The sequence below is a fragment of the Opisthocomus hoazin genome, chromosome 1 (assembly GCF_030867145.1).
Source record: "Opisthocomus hoazin isolate bOpiHoa1 chromosome 1, bOpiHoa1.hap1, whole genome shotgun sequence".
In the NCBI taxonomy this organism is placed as follows: Eukaryota; Metazoa; Chordata; class Aves; order Opisthocomiformes; family Opisthocomidae; genus Opisthocomus; species Opisthocomus hoazin.
Window position 1 is genome coordinate 23,399,632 of NC_134414.1, and position 21,029 is coordinate 23,420,660.

Sequence of the window (21,029 nt, forward strand, 5' to 3'; positions counted from 1 at the left end):
AAGTTGTTTTTTAATTCTGAGCTAGGGAGCCCAGCAACAAAATGAAGCAGACAACTGAAGAAATTAATAGCAAAGCAGCAACATAGGTGCAGCTTGTATCTGAACAGCACGTTCTAATGGGGGGGGGGACGGGGACGGGAGAATAACATCGCTTCTGGCAATCATACCTGTCCCACTTGAAGCCTCTATACAGTTAAAGTTTCAAGAGTTACTTCATTGTCTCCATCTGCTTGGTGTGCAAGATACTGAGGTAATAAATATAAACCAGTTTACAATTGTGCAGTATAGATTTGTGCCAGTACCTATGCATTTAACATTCTGGCTTGCTTCATTTTGAAACTGGCCACATAAAAAGTAATGGTGTAGCCTCCAGGAAAACAGCTAAACCCAGCTGTAAGTCACCTGTGGACAGTCATTTTCGGGAGGGGGCGAAGGTTCTCACTGTACTGGGCTCAGCAGCAAGGGTGGCTTCTGGTTTGCAAGGCAAAACTGCACTGGCTGTGGGCTCACAGAGACTGTCAGGAGAGCACGGTCCCCATGCTCCCTGCGAGCTCTTCCTCCGCTGCTCTGTTCTCATTTTAACAATACCTATTACCAGTCTGATAGAAACCAAGGCGTGTGAAAGAGAAAGAAAACTGGTGTCATGAAACTCAGGAACACTGTATGGGGAGGAGAGAGGGGAGCAAGCAGCAGACGTAAGAGGTGGATCTCCAGATGGAGATTGGTGACAAGTGGTGTCCCGCAGGGCTCCATATTGGGACCAGTACTGCTTAATATCTTCATCAGTGACAGAACGATGCAGATGACACCAAGCTGAGCGGTGCAGTCAACACGCCTGAGGGACAGAATGCCATCCAGAGGGACCTGGACAAGCTTGAGAAGTAGGCCCATGTGAACCTCATGAGGTTCAACAAGGCCAAGGGCAAGGTCCTGCACCTGGGTTGGGGCAATCCCAAGCACAAGTACAAGCTGGGCAGATAATGGATTGAGAGCAGCCCTGAAGAGAAGGACTTGGGGATGTTGGTTGACGAGAAGCTCAACATGACCCAGCAATGTGTGCTCACAGCCCAGGCAGCCAACTGTATCCTGAGTTCCATCAAGAGAAGCGTGGCCAGCAGGTCAAGGGAGGTGATTCTGCCCCTCTGCTCTGCTCTGGTGATACCTGAGTCCTGTGTCCAGCTCTGGAGCCCCCAGCACAAGAAGGACATGGACCTGTTGGAGCGGGTCCAGAGGAGGCCACAAAAATGATCTGAGGGCTGGAGCACCTCTGCTACAAGGAAAGGCTGAGAGAGTTGGGGCTGTTCAGCCTGGAGAAGAGAAGGCTCCGGGGAGACCTTAATGGAGCCTTCCAGTACCTGAAGGGGGCTTGTAAGAAAGATTGGGGCCAACTTTTTAGCAGGGCCTGTTGTGATAGGACAAGGGGTAATGGTTTTAAACCAAAAGAGAGTAAATTTAGACTGGATATAAGGAAGACATTTTTTACAATGAGAGGGGTGAGACACTGGCAAAGGTTGCCCAGAGAGGTGGTAGATGCAGTTACTTAGAAGAACTTAGCTGTAAGGAAGATTCACTAAAAGAGAATTGGTTCCATTTTAACCAAACCCAGGACACCCATCCCTGGAAACATTCAAGGCCAGGTTGGATGGGGCTCTGAGCAACCTGGTCTAGTTGGAGATGTCCCTGCTCACTGCAGGGGGGTTGGACTAGATGACCTCTGAAGGTCCCTTTCAACCCAAAGCATTCTGATTCTATTCTGTGATTCCATTGTAAAATGTGAGGAGGGAAAAGATTTAGGAAGTGAACAGATCTCTTGGAAAATGGGGAAGAGAGTGGCTTGGACGGGTATTTATGAACCAGTGTTGTGTGCAGCTCAGGAAGCACGATTCTCTGAGCGTTGAGAGAGGATTATATTCCAGCTATGTTATTCCTGCTCATTTGTTTACTCCACCAGATGTGAAAATCTGCATCCAAACAGCAGAAATGCACAGAAACATGAGTATTATTTCTACCTTATTAAAAGTCGTGTCTCACAAGCTTAAATAACTTTATCCTCACCGCAAAATAAACTTCTTAATACTTCATTTTAGGTGCTTCATTATGTCGATGCAGCATTTCCATTAACCTTTTACACAATCCCAGTATATAAATATGGCAATATGACAAGTATTTATGTTTTGTATAGTATATTTATAGCTCACAAAACTGTTGAGTGCCTTGGAATTCATGAACCAGCTTTCACCCAAAATACATTAGCAGTGTAGTCAAAAGGTTAGACAAAACTGGCTTTAGAAATTCCCAGTTACCAAAAATCTCTACCATCCCAAAGCAAAAGTTTTCTAATGTATCATCTATTTTGATTGAAATTGATTGACACAGAGCCCAAACCTTGTATATAAAATTTAACATTTGCCTATTAGAAACAGTGGGAGTTTATCAATACATTATGCTATACCTCAGTGGCCTTGCAAGATTCAACAGTTTCTAAGATGCTTCTATTCTACTGCTCTGCTGCTGTCTGTGGAACAGGAGGCAAACACAGAACTGGGCAGCTGGGAAAAAAGGACTGTTCTTCTAACTACAAACTTGACATACCTGTAAATCATCTTTAGCTTGACACTGAAATCTGCTAAGAAGCAGGCATGATATGTAATCAGCTCCGTTATGATTCAAGATTTAAGGGACTAACACGTATGGGTCACGTTACTACAGAAGTATCTCATAAACAACAGTAAGAGTAACTCACAGTGAGAACGCATGAACACAGTCTGAAGCACCAATGCAAGGACTGGCTGATGTGTTGCATTTTTGTTTAGTAACTACTTCGTATTCCAGGTGATTTGCCCTGACTAACGTGTAGAATTCTTAATGAAAGTAAAGCTCTCTCTAATGGGGAAATCCTTACTGTGCTTTTTTCAAGGAGCCATCAGGTTTATACCACCTCTGGAGATTAGCTTAACTAGTAAATAGAACAGCCTAGATTTGTGGGTTTTTAAAAGCTCATGACTTTCTGGTATGCAAACACACAAACTTTGTAAAATAAATGCACCGTACTTCTGCAAAGAGACGTTTAACAACTTACATTTCTTTTTCTGTAGTACAGCACACATACATACACACACAAGTTTATACGGTGGTAAGTGATGACAACACAGATCTTATCTTTACAAAAAGAAAGTCTGGGTTTGTGATAAGGCTTTAGAGAAAAGGTGAAACAAGATCCACAAGTTTTTAAAAGCCAATCTGGCAACAGTAACGGATAGTAGGTCTTATCTTACTTGGCAACTGGTAGGTAGCTCTGATTATTATTAAAAGCAACTGGAGAGGCCTCCCCAGAAGGAGACCTATTTTCTCTTCTAGTTATTCTTTATAAAAACATCAGCCTGCCAGATAATGAATCTGAAAACACGTGACGCGTTCAGAACAAACATCTCTCAATACTTTTACGAAGGGAGCATCTCTCAAGATTGAAAGGAGACCGCTATTCATGCTCTTTCACCCATCAGCTCTGATGCAATGACGATTCAGATGTCTGTGAGGCCAGCACCTATGTGTTGTTATAAGCCAACCAGCTAAAATCACTTCAGAGAGGTCACTGAAGAGTCCTTGAGTGTTAAAAACTACCAGTTAGAATGAAACTCTAACAGGGAAGTCCCCATTATCCAGCACCTGCTTTGTTTGGTCCCCATTTACCTAATAGGTGAGATACAAAACACTGTAACTGCAAATGTTTACACATTTAAAAGAGAGAGGCTATCGCACCATGTTGATTAAAGCTAGCCCAAAAAACAGTACTTGGAGCTGAATCTTTCAGCATTGAGAAATGTGGAGTCACTGATAAAAACTGGAAAGGAGCTTGACTGAAGAAGTTGTAGATCTTCTGAGAATCAGTCCAGTCCAGAAGCATAGTTCACGTAACATCGAAACTCATTGGCTAAATTTCGTGAGTGTTTTGGAATAAACTTGCATATCTTCACACCAAGATGCTGTGCTGCTTGTTCCTCCATGATGGCACCTACAGCAAAAATAATTGGTATTCGATGAGAAAAACAGTAACAGAATGTTTGGGCTTTTTTAATAGCTCCTTCCAAATGCATATAGATAGAGCCTGCTTTTTAAGGAAGCAAGGCTTAAAGCAGCTACACTGTCAGCCTTCTTTAACAACTGAATCTACTGGGAAATTTAAAATAAATCTGAAAGAATGGGAGATGCCACAAGGAAATGAATGTCCGAGAAGTTTCATAAAAATAGGCAGAGGGTAAGATCAGTGCCCCTTTTATAGAAAACAGAAACTTGAACTGAATATTCTTGCTACATGCCAAAGAAAATAGGGAGCCGTGGGAAATGCAAACAGATTAGATATACTCTTCCACTTAAATAAACTGCAGTGCGATACTTAAAGCTACGCACTGAGAAATCACTTCCTCAAGCAGTATTTCTCATGAAGGACCCCCTATCCATTTCAGGGAAAAAAATTCTGTGAACCATCCTTGTGCATGACGGCCATGTGCAATTAAACAAAAAGTAGGCTTTCTATTGACATATATTATTCTAATTTTTCTTTATTTCGCCTGCTTGGTTGGCTTCCCTTGAATTGTACGTATTTTTTTTTTGTCCTTTGTTTTTTTTGCAGAAGTTTCCTGGATGTCTTCAGATGTCTTTGTAATAAGGTTACAGTTTAAGAAACACCATGACTAAGGCAGATATTAATTGCTTCTTAAAACCAGCAAGTGCATCTTCATAAAGAAGGACCTGCAAGTACAGTTGGCAAGTTATCCAGTTTCACTGCTCTTATCACTGGTTTTTAATTCCTCCTGCTGTATTTCAGTGCCTAAGATCTCCTTACTTGAATGACAGTGGCACAATCCCCTCATACATTCATTCATGTTACAACTTCTATGTTTGCCCGTAAGGACAGGTAATATGAAAACAAAGAAAAGTTGACTTTGTTTTTCTCTTCAAGACTTAGTTAAAATCATCTCGCTTTACTCAGCAAAGGCCATTCCAACCTATTTGTCATTCTTTCTACTTAGCTCACCTTAGATGCTAAGCAGTATGTGGCAGCTGAAATCCCGCAGCTACTGACATGTTTAAAAAATCACAAATTTGGATCATAAGGTTATTGAATAAGACATTAACAATGAGTTGCACCTATGTCTGTCATACCCAGATTTCAATCATTGCAATTATAGAGAGACGCCCTTTTACAAGAAAAAAATATTTCTGGAACCTTGCAGGATGATCTTACAATTCTTCAAAAATTTAGTAAAACTTGTAATGCTGTATGAAAAAAGAACTGACTTCAACTATTAAAACCCACATGCCTTCAGTTTAAAATAAAGGTTTAACTGAAGCATTCCATTAAAAAGCTTAGGATACATATTCCTCCTTGAATTAATGATAAATCGGTATTATTGAGTTAGTATTTTCCTCAATGCAGTAAGTTTGTCTTTTGAGAGAGAGAAAAAGATGCTTAATGGTGACCTAATACTTTTATTAATTATACCTGTGCAAAGCAGAATCTTTCCTTTTGTTAAGTATTTGATGGTCTCTGCAGTTTTTTGAAGACATTCCTCAGACAGATAGGGTGGATCTGCTATTACGATGTCAAAACTGTGTGGCAGGAGGTTTTCAGGTAAGTTCAAAGGGTGGTTGTAATCATAGAAGATAAATTCTTCTCCATATACAGCAAACCTTCTGTCGTACTCCAGTATATACACAGAAAAATCTTTACGATCCTGTTCTTTCAGTTTCTGGTACACACTCGGTGCACTAACACATGCTATCCTGAAAAAGAGACAATAATTTAGAATATTAACTTAAAAGGAAAACAACAACAAAAAAACCCCTACAGCAGTCCTCAGGACTCCTTTGGGAAAACACTTAAAACGTTAGTCCCAAAAATGTAAGCTATTATTCCTCCATTCCAACAAATACTTTAATAACAGAGTTTTAAGTATTGCCATTACCCGTTCAACCACCGTGCTGCACAACGACACGCTGCTTAATGACAGAAAAAATCTTGTTTCAGAAAAGCAAGGAAATATACTTGAAAACTTAAAATTGAAAACGACTCCTTACAGAAACAGGAAGAAAACAAAGTTTTCCCATTTGTTCTACAGAAACACTGTATAAAAACAGAGAAAAGAATTACTAATCATTAATATGCTCTGGAGCGCTTTGTATTTCTCAAAAAATAAAAAGATTCATAGTAAACTTTTACAAGGCAGAGCCTACAACATTCAATGAAATGCTAAATGGTAAGATCATTATGAACTATTAATTAAATAATAGGAAAGCATTTCTGCGATATCTCAATTAAACAAAGATGAAGTACAATGAGTACTACGAGGATGATGAGGGGACTGCACCATCTGTCCCATGAGGAAAGGCTGAGGGAGCTGGGCTTGTTCAGCCTGAAGAAGAGAAGGCTGAGAGGGGACTTTATAAATGCTTGTAAATATCTCAAGGGTGGGTGTCAAGAGGACGGGGGACTCTTTTCAGTGGTGCCCAGTGACAGGACAAGGGGCAACGGGCACAAACTGAAGCACAGGAAGTTCCATCTGAACATGAGGAAGAACTTCTTCCCTCTGAGGGTGACGGAGCACTGGAACAGGCTGCCCAGGGAGGTTATGGAGTCTCCTTCTCTGGAGATATTCAAAACCCACCTGGATGCGGTCCTGTGCAGCCTGCAGTAGGCGACCCAGCTTTGGCAGGGGGTTGGACTAGATGATCCACAGAGGTCCCTTCCAACCCCTACCATTCTGTAATTCTGTGATTCTGTGGAGTTCCAGCTGACCATGAGGAAGAACTTCTTCCCTCTGAGGGTGACAGAGCACTGGAACAGGTTGCCCAGAGAGGTTGTGGATTCTCCTTCTCTGGAGATATTCAAGACCTGCCTGGACGAGGTCCTGTGCAGCCTGCTCTAGGTGATCCTGCTTTGGTAAGGGGGTTGGACCAGATGATCCACAGAGGTCCCTTCCAACCCCTTCCATTCTGTGATTCTGTGAATAATGAATTAAACTGCATGCTCTGTCGACACAGTAGAAATGAAATATTCACAGAAAAGACATGTTAAATCTACAACATAATTATTAAAACCTACCTGCCACCTTCTCCAGCTGCCACAACCGCTTCATTAGCCAGGCATGATGCAGTTTCATCGCTGTACCAAAACTGGCTCAGTTGCTGAGAAAGATAATGCATAATTACAAACAACATCAAATCTTCTGACTGTGCTATGTACAGTTAGTTCTGGTGACCAAAATCCATAGCAACTTCCCAGTTCACAAACTGGAAAAGTGACTACTTTCCTGACAGTCTTTTTACTTCTGCAGTCCAGCGACATGCAGCAGGTAGCTTACACTGTGTGTTTGCAAACCATTTACTGTAGTGTCAGGAAAATCAAGTAACACAAAATCACCGATGAGATTAGTTCAGATCCAGTGTGCAGATGCAGAATATTTATGTGCTCTTAAATTGCGTTACTTTACCAGAAGAGGAAAAAGGAACTTGAAAAGTGACAGTATAGAAAGTAATAAAGGATAAAAGTACTGAATCAGAAGAGATCAGAAAAATGCAGAGTAAAAGAAAAAAGCCAACCCAGAGAGAAATAAAAAATCAGTCTACCAGAAGAAAAAAAAAGCAGCAAAACAGCCATCCACAAAAACAGAGAAATAAAACACAGAAAGAATATGATGTGAAAGGAAAGATCACTTCATCTTGTTACACTGTGTTTGTTGCAAACTCAGAGAAAAATCTCTACTACCTTTGCATGCCAGGCTGGAGTTAATATTTCCAGAAGGGACAGATGCTTCTCTGGGTAGCTTTATTCCCTCTCCATGTAATTTCCATTTGTACCCCCCACGCACATGCAGAACAGACAACTACACCCAGATTTACTATTAAAGCAAATATCCCTACAGTGTTACTGTCCATGAGTAGTTTGATTTTGCTACTCTAGGAACGTCTTGAGTGTTCCCCTTTTTGGTTTCATTATCCATCCACAAAAGAAACCTGGTAAAGGCTACTCATCTAACTGTGCTTCAGACACTGGAGTTTATAGTTTCTTACCCAGTCTTCTTCTATTGAGCCAACGGAATATTGATTAAACCCTTGGGAGGTCTTCATGCCCTCTTTCTGCTGCTGTTCCAAATAGAACTCCTGGAGGGCAGCCAACGTATGGGATGAAAGCTGGGGAATGTCATCATCATCATCATCCATTTTTCTAGATGTTAACCAGAGAGGAAAAAAAAAAAAAATTAAATTAACTCTTTTCAATGGTGAATGTGGCATAGTCTCCTGAGGTAAAACAGCCTCCACCGACAATGCACACTTAGTCCAACAGCTAACTAGCAAAACCTCCTAACAAGAGAAAACATATTCCCCCTACTTAGGAGCTCTTACACCAGTGAGAGGCAGATTGGAAATAACATGTCTCCAGAGAGAATTCAGGAACAGCAGCAACACTGTTCCCTTTCTATACCACACAGATTTGGCTTGTATTCCGACAGGGAAGTTAGAATCATAGAATCATAGAAAGTTTTGGGTCGGAAGGGACCCCTAGAGGTCATCTAGCCCAACCCCCCCGCAGCGAGCAGGGACACCGCTAACTAGATCAGGTTGCTCAGAGCCCTGTCCAACCTGGTCTTGAATGTTTCCAGGGATGGAGCCTCCACTACCTCTCTGGGCAACCCGTTCCAGTGTTTCACCACCCTCATTGTAAAGAATTTCTTCCTTATATCCAGCCTAAACCTACCCTGTTTTAGTTTAAAACCATTACCCCTCGTCCTGTCACTGCTGTCTCTACTAAAAAGATTGTCCCCATCTTTCCTATAGGCTCCCTTTAAGTACTGAAAGGCTGCAATCAGGTCTCCCCGCAGCCTTCTCTTCTCCAGGCTGAACAAGCCCAACTCTCTCAGCCTGTCCTCATAGGAGAGGTGCTCCAGCCCTCGGATCATTTTTGTAGCCCTCCTTTGGACTCGCTCCAACAGTTCCATGTCCTTCTTGTGCTGAGGGCTCCAGAGCTGAACGCAGTACTCCAGGTGAGGTCTCACCAGAGCAGAGTAGAGGGGCAGAATGACCTCTCTCGACCTGCTGGCCACGCTTCTCTTGATGCAGCCCAGGACACGGTTGGCCCTCTGGGCTGCCAGCGCACATTGCCGGCTCATGTCCAGCCTTTCGTCTATCAGCACCCCCAAGTTCCTCTCAGCAGGGTTGGTCTCGATCCTTTCATCCCCCAGCCTGTATTGATACCGGGGATTACCCCGACCCAGGTGTAGGACCTTGCCCTTGGCCTTGTTGAACCTCATGAGGTTCACACAGGCCCACCTCTCCAGCTTGTCCAGGTCCCTCTGGATGGCATCCCGTCCTTCTGGTGTCTCAACCGTACCACTCAGCTTGGTGTCATCTGCAAACTTGCTGAGGGTACACTCGATGTCGCTGTCCATGTCATTGATAAATATATTGAACAGCACCGGTCCCAGTACGGACCCCTGAGGGACTCCACTTGTCACTGGTCTCCATCTGGACATTGAGCCGTTGACCACTACCCTTTGGCTGCAACAGAATCAGAGAATCACAGAATCACAGAATGTTAGGGGTTGGAAGGGACCTCTGTGGGTCATCCAGTCCAACCCTCCTGCTGAAGCAGGGTCACCTAGAGCAGGCTGCACAGGACCTTGTCCAGGCGGGTCTTGAATATCTCCAGAGAAGGAGACTCCACAACCTCCCTCGGCAGCCTGTTCCAGGGCTCCGTCACCCTCTGTCACCATCCAACCAATTCCTTATCCACCGAACAGTCCACCCATCAAATCCATGGCTCTCCAATTTGGGGAGAAGGATGTTGTGGGGGACCGTGTCAAAGGCTTTACAGTTGTCATTACAGTTCTTGATTTCCTGAATCCGTACACCCTTTTATATCAGCTTGCAGGAAAAAAACAACCTTTAGTGCATTTGGCAAATCCTACAGAAATTATTCTCTTCCCCCCTAGAAATGATGATAGCTATTGGTCACTCCTTCCCATGTTCGAAAGTCACACAATTCTGACTCACTGGGAAGTAAACTAGCATTTTAGGATCAGCATCACCTGGCTTTAACTTCCACGCCATAAAAAGATTCCTCTGAAACCTTTTACAAACAAAAGCAGGCAAGAAGCTCAAGAAGATGTTTTTCTAACGTTAATGCTACTCGACTGAGAAGCTCTGTAATTAGTGTGTAAGAACGTGGACATAACTCCCATCAAAAAGACACGGTACGTACTACGGGAAAAGTGCAGCCATGTTCAGAAAGCTTTGGCACCGGGTCATACTGCACAGTGCCACTGCAGCCTGCTCGCCCCAGGTGGCCAAGCCCAGAAGAGACCTTGTGGAACGAAGAGCACGACAACAGGAACCCAGCATGGGAAAAGTACTGGAGAAGACTGGAAAAAGAGTCTTCTCTCAAGAAACCCATTTTCTCTGCATCTGATCTACGAACTAGCATGCGAGCAATGATTTTAACAGAACCTGGCAATGGGCGTACGCCTGCCTGTCTTTGTGCAGAAGTCACCGAGAGCACCGTGTGCCATCTGAACGGTGTGCAACTTCAGAAGTTAAGGATAATTTGAAGTACAGCTGCTCCCAGTTTTTCTTCTCCCCATTCCCTGCACTACGACGAGCACTCCAGGATTCGCGGTATCCTGCCCTTCCACCCTTCCCTCTGGGCTGCTCACCCCAGCAGAGCTTTCAAGACATTTCCTAGAACACAGCTTCTCTCTACTTGCTGGAAAAATGGTACCATTAACCTGCCACTGTGAGGTAACTCCTCAGCATTCACTAGAATAATCACTCTGCCATTCCACTGACATGCTAAGCACCTACATGTGGTAAGAGTAAAGTGCTTGGCTTTTCCACAGTACCGTTTCTAGACTTGCTGGCTTCACAGGCCAGACTGGACAAATTGGGAATCCTTCAGAGCCTGAACACCCACCTATGCCATTAGCCTCACGCAAGGGGAGAATTCCGGAGTCAAGCTACCTAGCAAAACCAAAACGGCTGATTTTGTCCCTAGTTTTTTGCTGAATACAACAAAAATGCTTTAAAATATTTTATATTATTACATTATGTATCTTTTAAAGTATTTACCATAAAAATGACTGCAAGCTCACACAGATAATACAGTTTCTAGCAACAATGCTCTAACAATATGCAGTGCTGCAATCCATTTTCGGCCTTATACAAGAACGTTTTTCGTTAGGACAGATGTTAGAAGCTCAAAATCACTCCTCATCTCACAACTTTCTTTTTTATTAAGTGCATCATACATGTAGTAATCTGGTTTGCTATTATCCCCTAGGCAAGGACACGTCTGTGCTTTGACACTAAGAAGCTGGAACAGCTGCAAACTTGCAGTTCTTCAGTTAAAAGCTGAAATTTTGATTTTATGCCCAGTGAGCCCAAATAGGCATTTGCGAGGACTAAATCCATGCCCATGAAATGAAACCCTCACAGATAAAATTGCTGATGAAGCATTATCCATTGTTTCAGTAGATAAAAAGGCATAAAGCCATAGACATCTTTTTTCTATAAATATTTTTTAGTTGATTTTTTAATAGTCTTCCTTTCAGCTTGTAAATTAAAGCCTTAGGAACCAAGCAATAATTAACTGTGAGGTTGCAAGGAGAAGTAACTCAGAACATATGGTAGAAATGCTATGTACATCTATTAAGAACACCTTCAAAATTCAAGGTATTTTTCTAAACATACTCATATTGTCTTAGGTCATTAGCATGAAGACATTTTCATGCTCCAGAACTACATCAGAAAACTATTAAAGTGAGTTTATGTGAACAAGGCTTGCAAATTCCTTTGGCTTCAAGGGAGTAGAAAGTTCTACTGTTTGACAGCCCCTCTGTACCCCTCCCAGAAAGTTCACTGCTCTCAAGTCCGGAACCAGCCCTGGAAGTTTTGGGGGAAGACGGGAAAAGCAGAGAAGCCCCCCGTGCCTCTGGCGCTTGGGGAACCTTTAACCTCTTGTGAACTCCCACGGCCCCGGAGGTCTGGGTGGCCCACCCATGCCTGCCCCAGGCCCCAGGTCCCTCCTGGAGCAGCCTGCGCTCTGCCCTCACACAGACTCTCTACCAGAGCCATGTGGGATTTGGAACGCTCAGAACATGTGCATGGCTGATACAGCCATACGACCTATGTTCAACCCTTGTATTAATAGGAATACGAGGTTTAAAACTAGCAACACAGCAAATCTTCTTTACTATTAATTTTTAGCTTAAGTGTTGCATTTGCACCTAATTAAAAAGCAGAACAATAAAGAAATCAGATCTCCAAGAACAGCTCAAGAACACTGCATAGAGTTTGGAAAAATAAGACTCATGATGAAGTCAAAGTTCATCTAAAGGAAAGCAGGAAAAAAAGGGGGCAAGTTCCCAGAGACAGAGTGGAACATGAGCAGGCAGGGTTGTGTTCATACCGTGAAATGGCAAATTTGAATGCGACTGACCTCTAAAGGGCCAGATCTACCCATAAAATGGGGAAAGCGAGGTGACTACAACCACACCACATGGCCAACAGCTCACACAGTGCCGCAGGCGCAGGACAAGCGGGGTGGAGGTGCCTAAGGTGCCTCCTTAGTCCCTTCCCCTCCGCACAGCTCAACCTCTCTCTTATTAGCTGGTGAATTGTTCAGGTAAATGGCAGCACTATAGAGTGAAAGCTCTTTAAAGAAAACAAAAAATAAATGAAAAGAGATAATACCAAGTGAAAATAGTAGCACAGGAGACTCCCAGACCTTGTCTACACAAGAATACTGTACGTATTTAACATTGGTTTTCAGCTGTCATGTATGAAAACTCTCATTTTATATAGCCCAATTCTAAAGTTGAGGAAAAAAAAAAACTGTTAGAAGGAACACTATAGAAAAATTAACTTACTCAAAAATTCCTCCAGTCTTTGGTCCCCTGTACATCTGGTCCACCTGTAACTATGAAGTTACGATGATGTGAAAACCAGTACTCTTTGAGACAGAGTGTGGCTTCTCTGCCCAATTGTAACTGTGTGCCCCTGTCCAGAGAAGCTTGGAAACCTGCAGTCGCCAGGTCAGCTGAGGCAAGTGCTCCATGTGCCCTTCCACCATTGCTCACCTCATAAAGACAGAAAACGTAGCTTGCTCCAGAGGTCAGATCCTTCTAGATCCACAGTGCTACTTGAGACGAAGCTCCTCTTCTATGGAGGAAGGCAGGCAGGAGGTGGGATCCACATTTACAAAGCCACCTCAAAAATACTCTCATTGTAAAATACACAACTGCTTCTTCAGAGCTTTTACCAACAGATTGCACCAAAGGTGACTGGCTAACATTCCTCTGCCGAAGAGGTAGCGTCAGTGTAACTCCTGTCTGTAAGTCAGGCCTCCCCAAATGCCCACACACCTTGGAAATCCCATTGGTAAGCGTACAAGCAGAAGGACACGTTGCTGTTCTGCCAGTTTCCAATGCTTATTCTTTTATGGTACCCTACAGATGTCATCTCGCTGTAATAAAATGTCCCTTAGCTGAAGGGGAAAGGAAAGATTACTGAAAGGCCAAGGAACAGGAATACAACTGGAAAGCCACCCTGTTCATCGCTGAGAGCAGGGAGGAAGAGGATGCTTCTAGCCCCTTAGATCTTTTACCAAGTATGTAAAACATGCGTGTGCAACTTCAGCAAAGATTTTTTTCTAGAGCAACCTGGATATAAAGACAGAGAGCATGAAACAGAGTTAAATATAGTTGTCTGGATTTTCGTAAGCTACCCAAGTCAGTAAGTGAGACATACAGCTCATCATCTACAGCATTTGCAAAACGTATCAAGAAAAGGTGGACAATGGTGTGTAATCTTAATGAAAATCACCTGGAATGGGCTGCAACCACCTGCCTGGAGGTGAGCAAATCCCGATCACAGGGATTGGAAAGTTACTAAAAGGCTGGACACGTGCCTTTCTACCTTGAAACCACGGAGGTACTGCACTCTGCTCAAGCTTCAGCTCCTCAACACGTACAGGGATCTAAATCACAGAATCACAGAATCACAGAATCACAGAATAGTAGGGGTTGGAAGGGACCTCTGTGGGTCATCTAGTCCAACCCTCCTGCCGAAGCAGGGTCTCCTACAGCAGGCTGCACAGGACCTTGTCCAGGCGGGTCTTGAATATCTTCACAGAAGGAGACTCCACAACCTCCCTGGGCAGCCTGTTCCAGTGCTCCGTCACCCTCAGAGGGAAGAAGTTCTCCCTCATGTTCAGACGGAACTTCCTGTGCGTCAGCTTGTGCCCATTGCCCCTTGTCCTGTCACTGGGCACCACTGAAAAAAGCTTGGCCCCATCCTCCTGACACCCACCCTTCAGATATTTGTAAGCATTTATAAGGTCCCCTCGCAGCCTTCTCTTCTTCAGGCTGAACAAGCCCAGTTCCCTCAACCTCTCCTCGTAGGGGAGATGTTCCAGTCCCCTCATCATCCTCGTAGCCCTCCGCTGGACTCTCTCCAGTAGCTCTTCATCTTTCTTGAACTGGGGAGCCCAGAACTGGACACAGTACTCTAGATGAGGCCTCACCAGGGCAGTGTAGAGGGGAAGGAGAACCTCCCTTGTCCTGCTGGCCACACTCTTCTTGATGAACCCCAGGATCCCATTGGCTTTCTTGGCAGCAAGGGCACACTGCTGGCTCATGGTTAACCTGTCATCCACCAGCACTCCCAGGTCCCTCTCCGCAGAGCTGCTCTCCAGCAGGTCCACCCCAAGCCTGTACTGATGCATGAGGTTGTTCCTCCCCAGGTGCAGGACCCTGCATTTGGCTTTGTTGAACCTCATCAGGTTCCTCTCTGCCCAACTCTCCAGCCTGTCCAGGTCACGCTGAATGGCAGCACAGCCTTCTGGTGTATCTACCACACCTCCCAGTTTGGTGTCATCAGCAAACTTGCTGAGGGTACATTCTAACTCTTCATCCAGGTCGTTGATGAAGAAGTTAAACAAGACTGGGCCCAGTACTGACCCCTGGGGGACACCACTTGTTACCAGCCTCCAACTAGACTCAGCGCCGCTGATGACAACCCTCTGAGTTCTGCCATTCAGACAGTTCTCTATCCACTTCACCGACCACTCATCCAGCCCACATTTCCTCAGCTTCCCTAGGAGGATATCATGGGAGACTGTGTCGAAAGCCTTGCTGAAGTCGAGGTAGACAACATCCACGGCTCTCCCTTCGTCTACCCAGCCAGTTATGTCATCGTAGAAAGCTATTAGATTGGTCAGGCATGATTTCCCCTTGGTGAATCCATGCTGACTACTCCTGATAACCTTCTTTTCTTCCACTTGCTTGATGATGGCCTCCAGGATAAGCTGCTCCATCACCTTTCCCGGGATGGCGGTGAGGCTGACCGGCCTGTAGTTCCCTGGGTCCTCCTTCTTGCCCTTTTTGAAGATTGGAGTGACATTGGCCTTTCTCCAGTCCTCGGGCACCTCTCCTGTCCTCCAGGACCTCTCAAAGATGATGGAGAGTGGCTCAGCAATGACATCCGCCAGCTCCCTCAGCACTCGTGGGTGCATTCCATCGGGGCCCATGGATTTGTGGACATCCAGATCACTTAAGCGATCCCTCACACAGTCCTCCTTGACCAAGGGAAAGTCATCCTCTTTGTAGGCTTCTTCTCTTACCTCTGGGGCCTGGGATTCCTGAGGGCCAGTCTTAGCACTGAAGACTGAAGCAAAGAAGGCATTCAGTAGCTCTGCCTTCTCCGCATCCTCCGTCACCAGGACACCCGCCTCATTCAGCAGCGGCCCCACGTTGTCCCTAGCCTTCCTTTTGCTGCTGATGTAGTTGAAGAAGCCCTTCTTGTTGTTTTTGACATCCCTTGCCAGCTTCAATTCCAGGTGGGCCTTGGCCTTCCTCGTCACATCCCTGCATGCTCTCACCACGTTTCTGTACTCTTCCCAAGTGGCCTGCCCCTCTTTCCACATTCCATGGACCTTTCTCTTCCACCTGATCTCCGCTAGAAGCTCCTTGTTTAACCATGCAGGTCTCCTGCCTCCTTTGCTAGATTTCTTTCTCAGGGGGATGCATTGCTCCTGAGCATGGAAGAAGTGTTGTTTAAAGAGCGACCAGCACTCATGGACCCCCCTGCCTTCGAGAGCCCTGGCCCACGGGATTCCTCCCACTAGCTCCTTGAAGAGGGCAAAGTCAGCCCTCCTGAGGTCCAGGGTTTTGATCCTGCTTATCGCCCTGCTTCCTCCACGCAGGATCCTGAACTCGACCATTTCATGGTCACTGCAGCCGAGTCTACCTCCAACCTTCACATCCTCCACCAGTCCCTCCTTGTTTGTTAACACAAGGTCCAGCAGCGCGCCTTTCCTTGTTGGTTCCTCCACCACTTGCATCAGATAGTTATCATGAGCCCCCACACAACAGTCGGAGGGGTGGCCAAACTCACCCAAACACAGGTGCTGAGGAAGTCTGTCCCAACCATAGTAAATGCCCAGACAGAGAAAGGATCTTTCCTACTGGAAGCAATTTTTCAGATCTTTAAATCCTAAAAAAGAGCTGATTGTCAATGATTTGACAAGATACTGGGAGTATCACCAAATGCACTTTTACAGGAATAACTGGCAGGGCAAAGTGTATGAAATAAATCAGTCTAAAGTAATTTAGACAAAAAAATCCTCCTGCTAGCTAGCATGGTCTAGCCAGAAGAAACGGAGAAATGCTAGGCCATATCTACATCTGTTCTGTAGCCTTCTAATACAAATCAAAACTTCTCAAACATCTGAGAGGTAATCCTCAAGCACAGGCCGCCAGCTTGCTCCCCTGAAGTCAGCTGGGAAAAACTAAAATACTGAAGTTTTTCAGGCCCACGTGCCATGAAACAGAATGGTCTCTGAACAGGACGGCCAGGCCAGGGGACGTCAGAGAAGCAGAACTGACAAACTTGCACACAAACCTGAAGCAGTTTTCTTATGTACTAAGGGTTTTGTGGAGTAGGGAAAGAGGGACAAGGCAGGATTTGTGAACCAGGAGCAGCTCACCTGCCATGGATCCAGGAACAGCTCCATTTCAGGGTTAAGTCTCAAGAACTTTACGTTAACATCCACAGCAACTGGCTCAAGAGGAAAGCTGTACTTGTTCAGAACAAGGGTTGATACTGATCATTTTCCTATTTTGAAGGTGGCCAAAAGCAGCTGTCTCAGGAGTGAGATAAGGCACGTATATGTGACACTTCCTCACTCTGTACTCTCTCAGCCTTTAACCATTTTCCACTAAGGGCATTGTTTCTGCATCTGAAGTGATTTATTCTGTGAATGCAGTTCTCTTAGAGACACTTGTCCAGTATCCCTGAAATTGACAGAAAGTTTTTTAATCTATAATGTTGGCTGGTAAGAAGTGTTATGTTATTAATAACTACCTCTTCCTGCTGTGAACATGGCTACTAGCTTCACGTGATGCAAATACTTCACGTATCAGAAGAGAAAGCAAATGTCTGAGCCCTTACACACTCTCTCCACACCACTCCACATGCCATTTCACAGACACCAGTAAGTCAGCTCCCTTCCCTCACTCCACAAGCTGGTGCTTTTCTAGCCTGAAGGGCCTCAATCCACTCCATGACTGGCTGACAAAAGTCTTACCATGCATTTGCTCACCCTTCTTTAACACTTACAATGTAATTTTTTTTTTTTTTGAGATGAGGAGACTAGAAGTCTATACAACATCTAAGATATGGGTGATCACATGTTAGTGCTGTCATTTTATGATGTTTTCTGCTACAGTCTCTTTTCCTAAAAAATTCTAACATTTGATGTGTTTTTCTGGCTGTGTGCCACCAAACACGAACATGATGTTTTTGGAGTATCACACATTGGAGTTCTGCAGTCTCCTGCCCGAGTGGGAAAGGTGTCTGATGAGAACATGAGAAAGTGTAGAACTTCACACAGAAATCTAAAATGATCTGCCAAGAGCTCCAAGATACCAGCACATACAGAACAAAACTAAACAGCAGTTCTGGTCCCTTCACCTCTACTAAAAGAAGAGAACATACTGAAACTAGCAAAGGATCAAGAGGGGCAGTGGGACACCCAAAGGCTAGAAGTGCTGTTGCTGGGGAATGAGCACGAGGAGGCAACTGAGAAGGGCTATGACGGAGCCTGTAATCATGAGTGGCATGAACACCACGGGCAGAGACCAGCTGCTGTTTTCCAAGACAAGAACCAGGAGGCAACAAGTGTGGGCGGCAAAAGCCTGGTTCAAAAAAGACCCAACAAACTAATCCGAAGGAGCCGGTTCTGGACACAAGGTGCTGCCGAGCCACAGAATCCCTGCCGGTGACATTTCATAGAGCTTCAGAGCGACACGGGGTAGTTTACAGCAGAGAAACTCTCAGAGGACTACTGAGCAGACAGGCTCTGCGCTGGGCTCAGACACCGAGGTCTGGGCGGCTGCTTGCAGGTGAGGGAAAGCACGACGCGTTCCAGCCCAACGCGAACCTTTTCTATTAAGCCCAGTGAGAGAGGCAGACGGGCTGGACTCGGGACCGCCGCTACCCTCCTGCACGTCAACCGCGAAGCACCGACGGTGTCCGAGGAAGGCCCTTTTTCCCTGTTCCTTCTTCTATTTAATGGCTTCGACCGCCCACTGCTGCAAGCCCCTGCCGCCCCGGTGCCGGAGAGGCGAGCCCACCGCCGCCCACCAGGCCCTCCCCGGCCTCCCGCCGCCCCGGAGCGGCGGGCAGCTGAGCGCAGGCCCAGGGCTGGGGGCGGGTTACCCTCCCGCCTCAGCGGGCCCTGCCGAGCCGGCAGCGGCACCTCCCCGGCCCCGGACACTTCAGGCCGCCCCGCCGGGAGGGGCTCCCTGGCCCGCTAACGCCATTGGCGCGCACCCGGCGCGGCCCCTCCGCTGCCGGGGACGATGCGGGCCCCGGCCCCGCCGCCCTCACGGGGAGCAAAGGCAGGCGGGCAGACGACCAGCCCCAGGCCGCACTACTCCCCACACCGAGCCCTCAGCGCCGCTCCACTCACCGGCCGCCAGATCCCTCCGCGCACGCGGCCCTGCTCCGCCCCGCCGGCTGCTCCCCCATTGGCTGGAGCGGGCTGAGGCGGCGCCGTGCGCGCCTACCGGTGGCGGCTCGCGGAGCGGCTCCGCCCTGCCTCTCGCGCCCCTTGGCGGCCGCTGACTCGCCTCGGTGGGAGTCCGTCTGCGTGCGCGGTCTGGTGCGCGGCAGGCGCGTGGCCGCCTGAGGGGGCTGGAGGGGCGGCGGGAGTGCTGCGCTGCTCCGCGCCGGGGCTCTCCCCCCGCGGCCGTTCGGGTGGCTTCGCAGCCGTCTGCAGAGAGGTCTCCGACTGGAACGGGGGCTGCGCAAAACCGTGCGGGAGAGCCGCCGCCGGGAGCTGCCTCAGCGCTGCCGCCCGGCGTGGGTTCCTCACCCGCCGCGCTGGTTCTCGCCGGGCTCAGGCGTCCTTCCCTCGGCTTCTCGGGGTCTGGCCCAGGGGAAACGCGCCTGGTTTGAAGCAGTTGTTTCCACATACGCGGGAATTTTCGGTAGGATATACCTCAAGTTAAACAGCCATAGCTAGTCAGTCACGTTAGAGTTAGAAACCACGGATGCATGCCGAGTGACTTCAGTACCAGCCTAGCTCCACGAACTGTTGCTCTCCTGTCCAGTCTTTCCCTTCAAATTAAGCATTATTAAGTTGGAACAAGCTCCCTTTCTTGCATACGGGCACAAGCTGAGCTGCTTCTTAGATATTCTGAGAAGACAGGAAGTTTTAAAGTACCTTCCTGGTTTCAATTAATTCACTACATCGTTCCCTTTGGGCATACAAACTTCTCATCTCCCTGTTCCTCATGTTGTGCAGGCACAACGCGCTTGTCTGGTACTTCTTGTCACCTCATATTGCTGCAAACCAAAAACGTAAGAACTTCCTCACCACTGGTGTTTTTTCATTCCTTCTTTATAAGTCTGGTAATTTGTAAAAAGTGTTTTCATAACATTGTTTTCCTATTGTTCAGTGACTCTCTCCCCATAAACCAACTCATAGAAGGTGGCCCATCAGATTATTTATAATTAACCCAACAGCAGACTGTCCTTGTATTCTCCAGAGCCAGATGTTCTTATCAGCAGCGAGTTGAATAACAGACTGCTATTTTACCTACAACCTGTTGAATCTTACCCTGCTGCCACACTTTGCTGTGGCTGAATGGAAAGTCCCAGGCTCAGCACTGGGAAGCTACAAGCAGAGCAGAACTATTTCCTTGGAAGACAGAAACACTAAATTCTTAGAAAATATTTTTGCAGCACAGCTTAGGTAGGCATCAGAGAATCATTTTCTTGCCACCGCAGGATGTGGGGGAAGGCTGATTCTTCCTTCAGATCCCCACACTTTTTACCTCTCCCTCTCTTCCATTTAGAAACCAGTAGAGATGACAGTAGAGAACTGTGGGCATTTCCATTTGGTTTTCAAAGACTTCCAAGTAGTCTGGATCTGGTATTCAGTGCATTACCCCCTTTGTCTTTGAAAGGTCTTGCCAAAAAAGGTCTTCATCACAGCACAGAAGACTGTCCTACATGGAGTGCATCCATACCCATGCTACCACCACTACTGTAACTTAAAACAAACAAACAAAAAAAACCCTTTTCCCTGCATTGTTGCAAAGTGACAGTTACCTGATACCTGCATATTGCTGAGTGCAGTAAGAAATCTGGCTTAGATTCTACAAAGAAGTGACGCTTAAGTAATTCACCTATTTCATATATGTTTTTAAAGCATTTGAAGTGAAAAATGTCCCGCACATGGCTGGTAACGAAAGGGTAGAGGAGTTTGCGCAGAGATGTACTCTCAGTCAAGACCTCCCAGAGCAACAGTCCCCCTGGTGACGAGTGATTCCTCCTCACCAGGAGGGTTACAGAGATCATGCAAGGGCACATGGCTGTGTGGGGGCTTGGGGGGGCAGGCAGGGTGACATGATTTAGGTTATGATATCAGATACTACTTGGCAGCAGACATCTCAAGACCTTCCTTGAAT

The 21,029-nt window shown here is 46.2% G+C and overlaps 2 protein-coding genes across 3 annotated transcripts in view; one reads left to right on the forward strand and one right to left on the reverse strand.

The window, feature by feature from the left end:
- The window catches only part of IL17D (interleukin 17D), a 21,605-nt gene extending 16,329 nt beyond the window's left edge, over window positions 1-5,276 (forward strand). The window contains exon 4 of the transcript XR_012763741.1: window positions 4,631-5,276. The gene's annotated coding sequence lies outside the window, so the exon portion shown is untranslated. The remainder of the gene's footprint in view (window positions 1-4,630) is intronic.
- Window positions 3,063-19,121, reverse strand: EEF1AKMT1 (EEF1A lysine methyltransferase 1). Of its 2 annotated transcripts, XM_075418962.1 has the most exons (6): window positions 13,131-13,531; window positions 9,328-9,555; window positions 8,071-8,224; window positions 7,103-7,185; window positions 5,504-5,784; window positions 3,063-4,012 (listed from the first exon to the last, which is right to left on the reverse strand). In XM_075418962.1, exons 1-6 carry the CDS (start codon window positions 13,133-13,135, stop codon window positions 3,885-3,887), a joined length of 879 nt encoding a protein of 292 aa, XP_075275077.1. In that variant the 5' UTR covers window positions 13,136-13,531; the 3' UTR covers window positions 3,063-3,884. The 2 variants fall into 2 exon arrangements, with proteins under 2 accessions (XP_075275077.1, XP_075275086.1); XM_075418971.1 differs by lacking the exons at window positions 9,328-9,555; window positions 13,131-13,531 and adding an exon at window positions 19,025-19,121.
- Window positions 19,122-21,029: the final 1,908 nt, after the last annotated feature.

Excerpts from the sequence above, each read along its gene's own strand:
- EEF1AKMT1 (XM_075418962.1), bottom strand. Across the intron at positions 5,785-7,102 it reads GCAGCTGGAGAAGGTGGCAG|GATAGCATGTGTTAGTGCAC; the intron begins GTAGGTTTTAAT and ends TCTCTTTTTCAG. Across the intron at positions 4,013-5,503 it reads AAAGATTCTGCTTTGCACAG|GTGCCATCATGGAGGAACAA; the intron begins GTATAATTAATA and ends TTTTTGCTGTAG.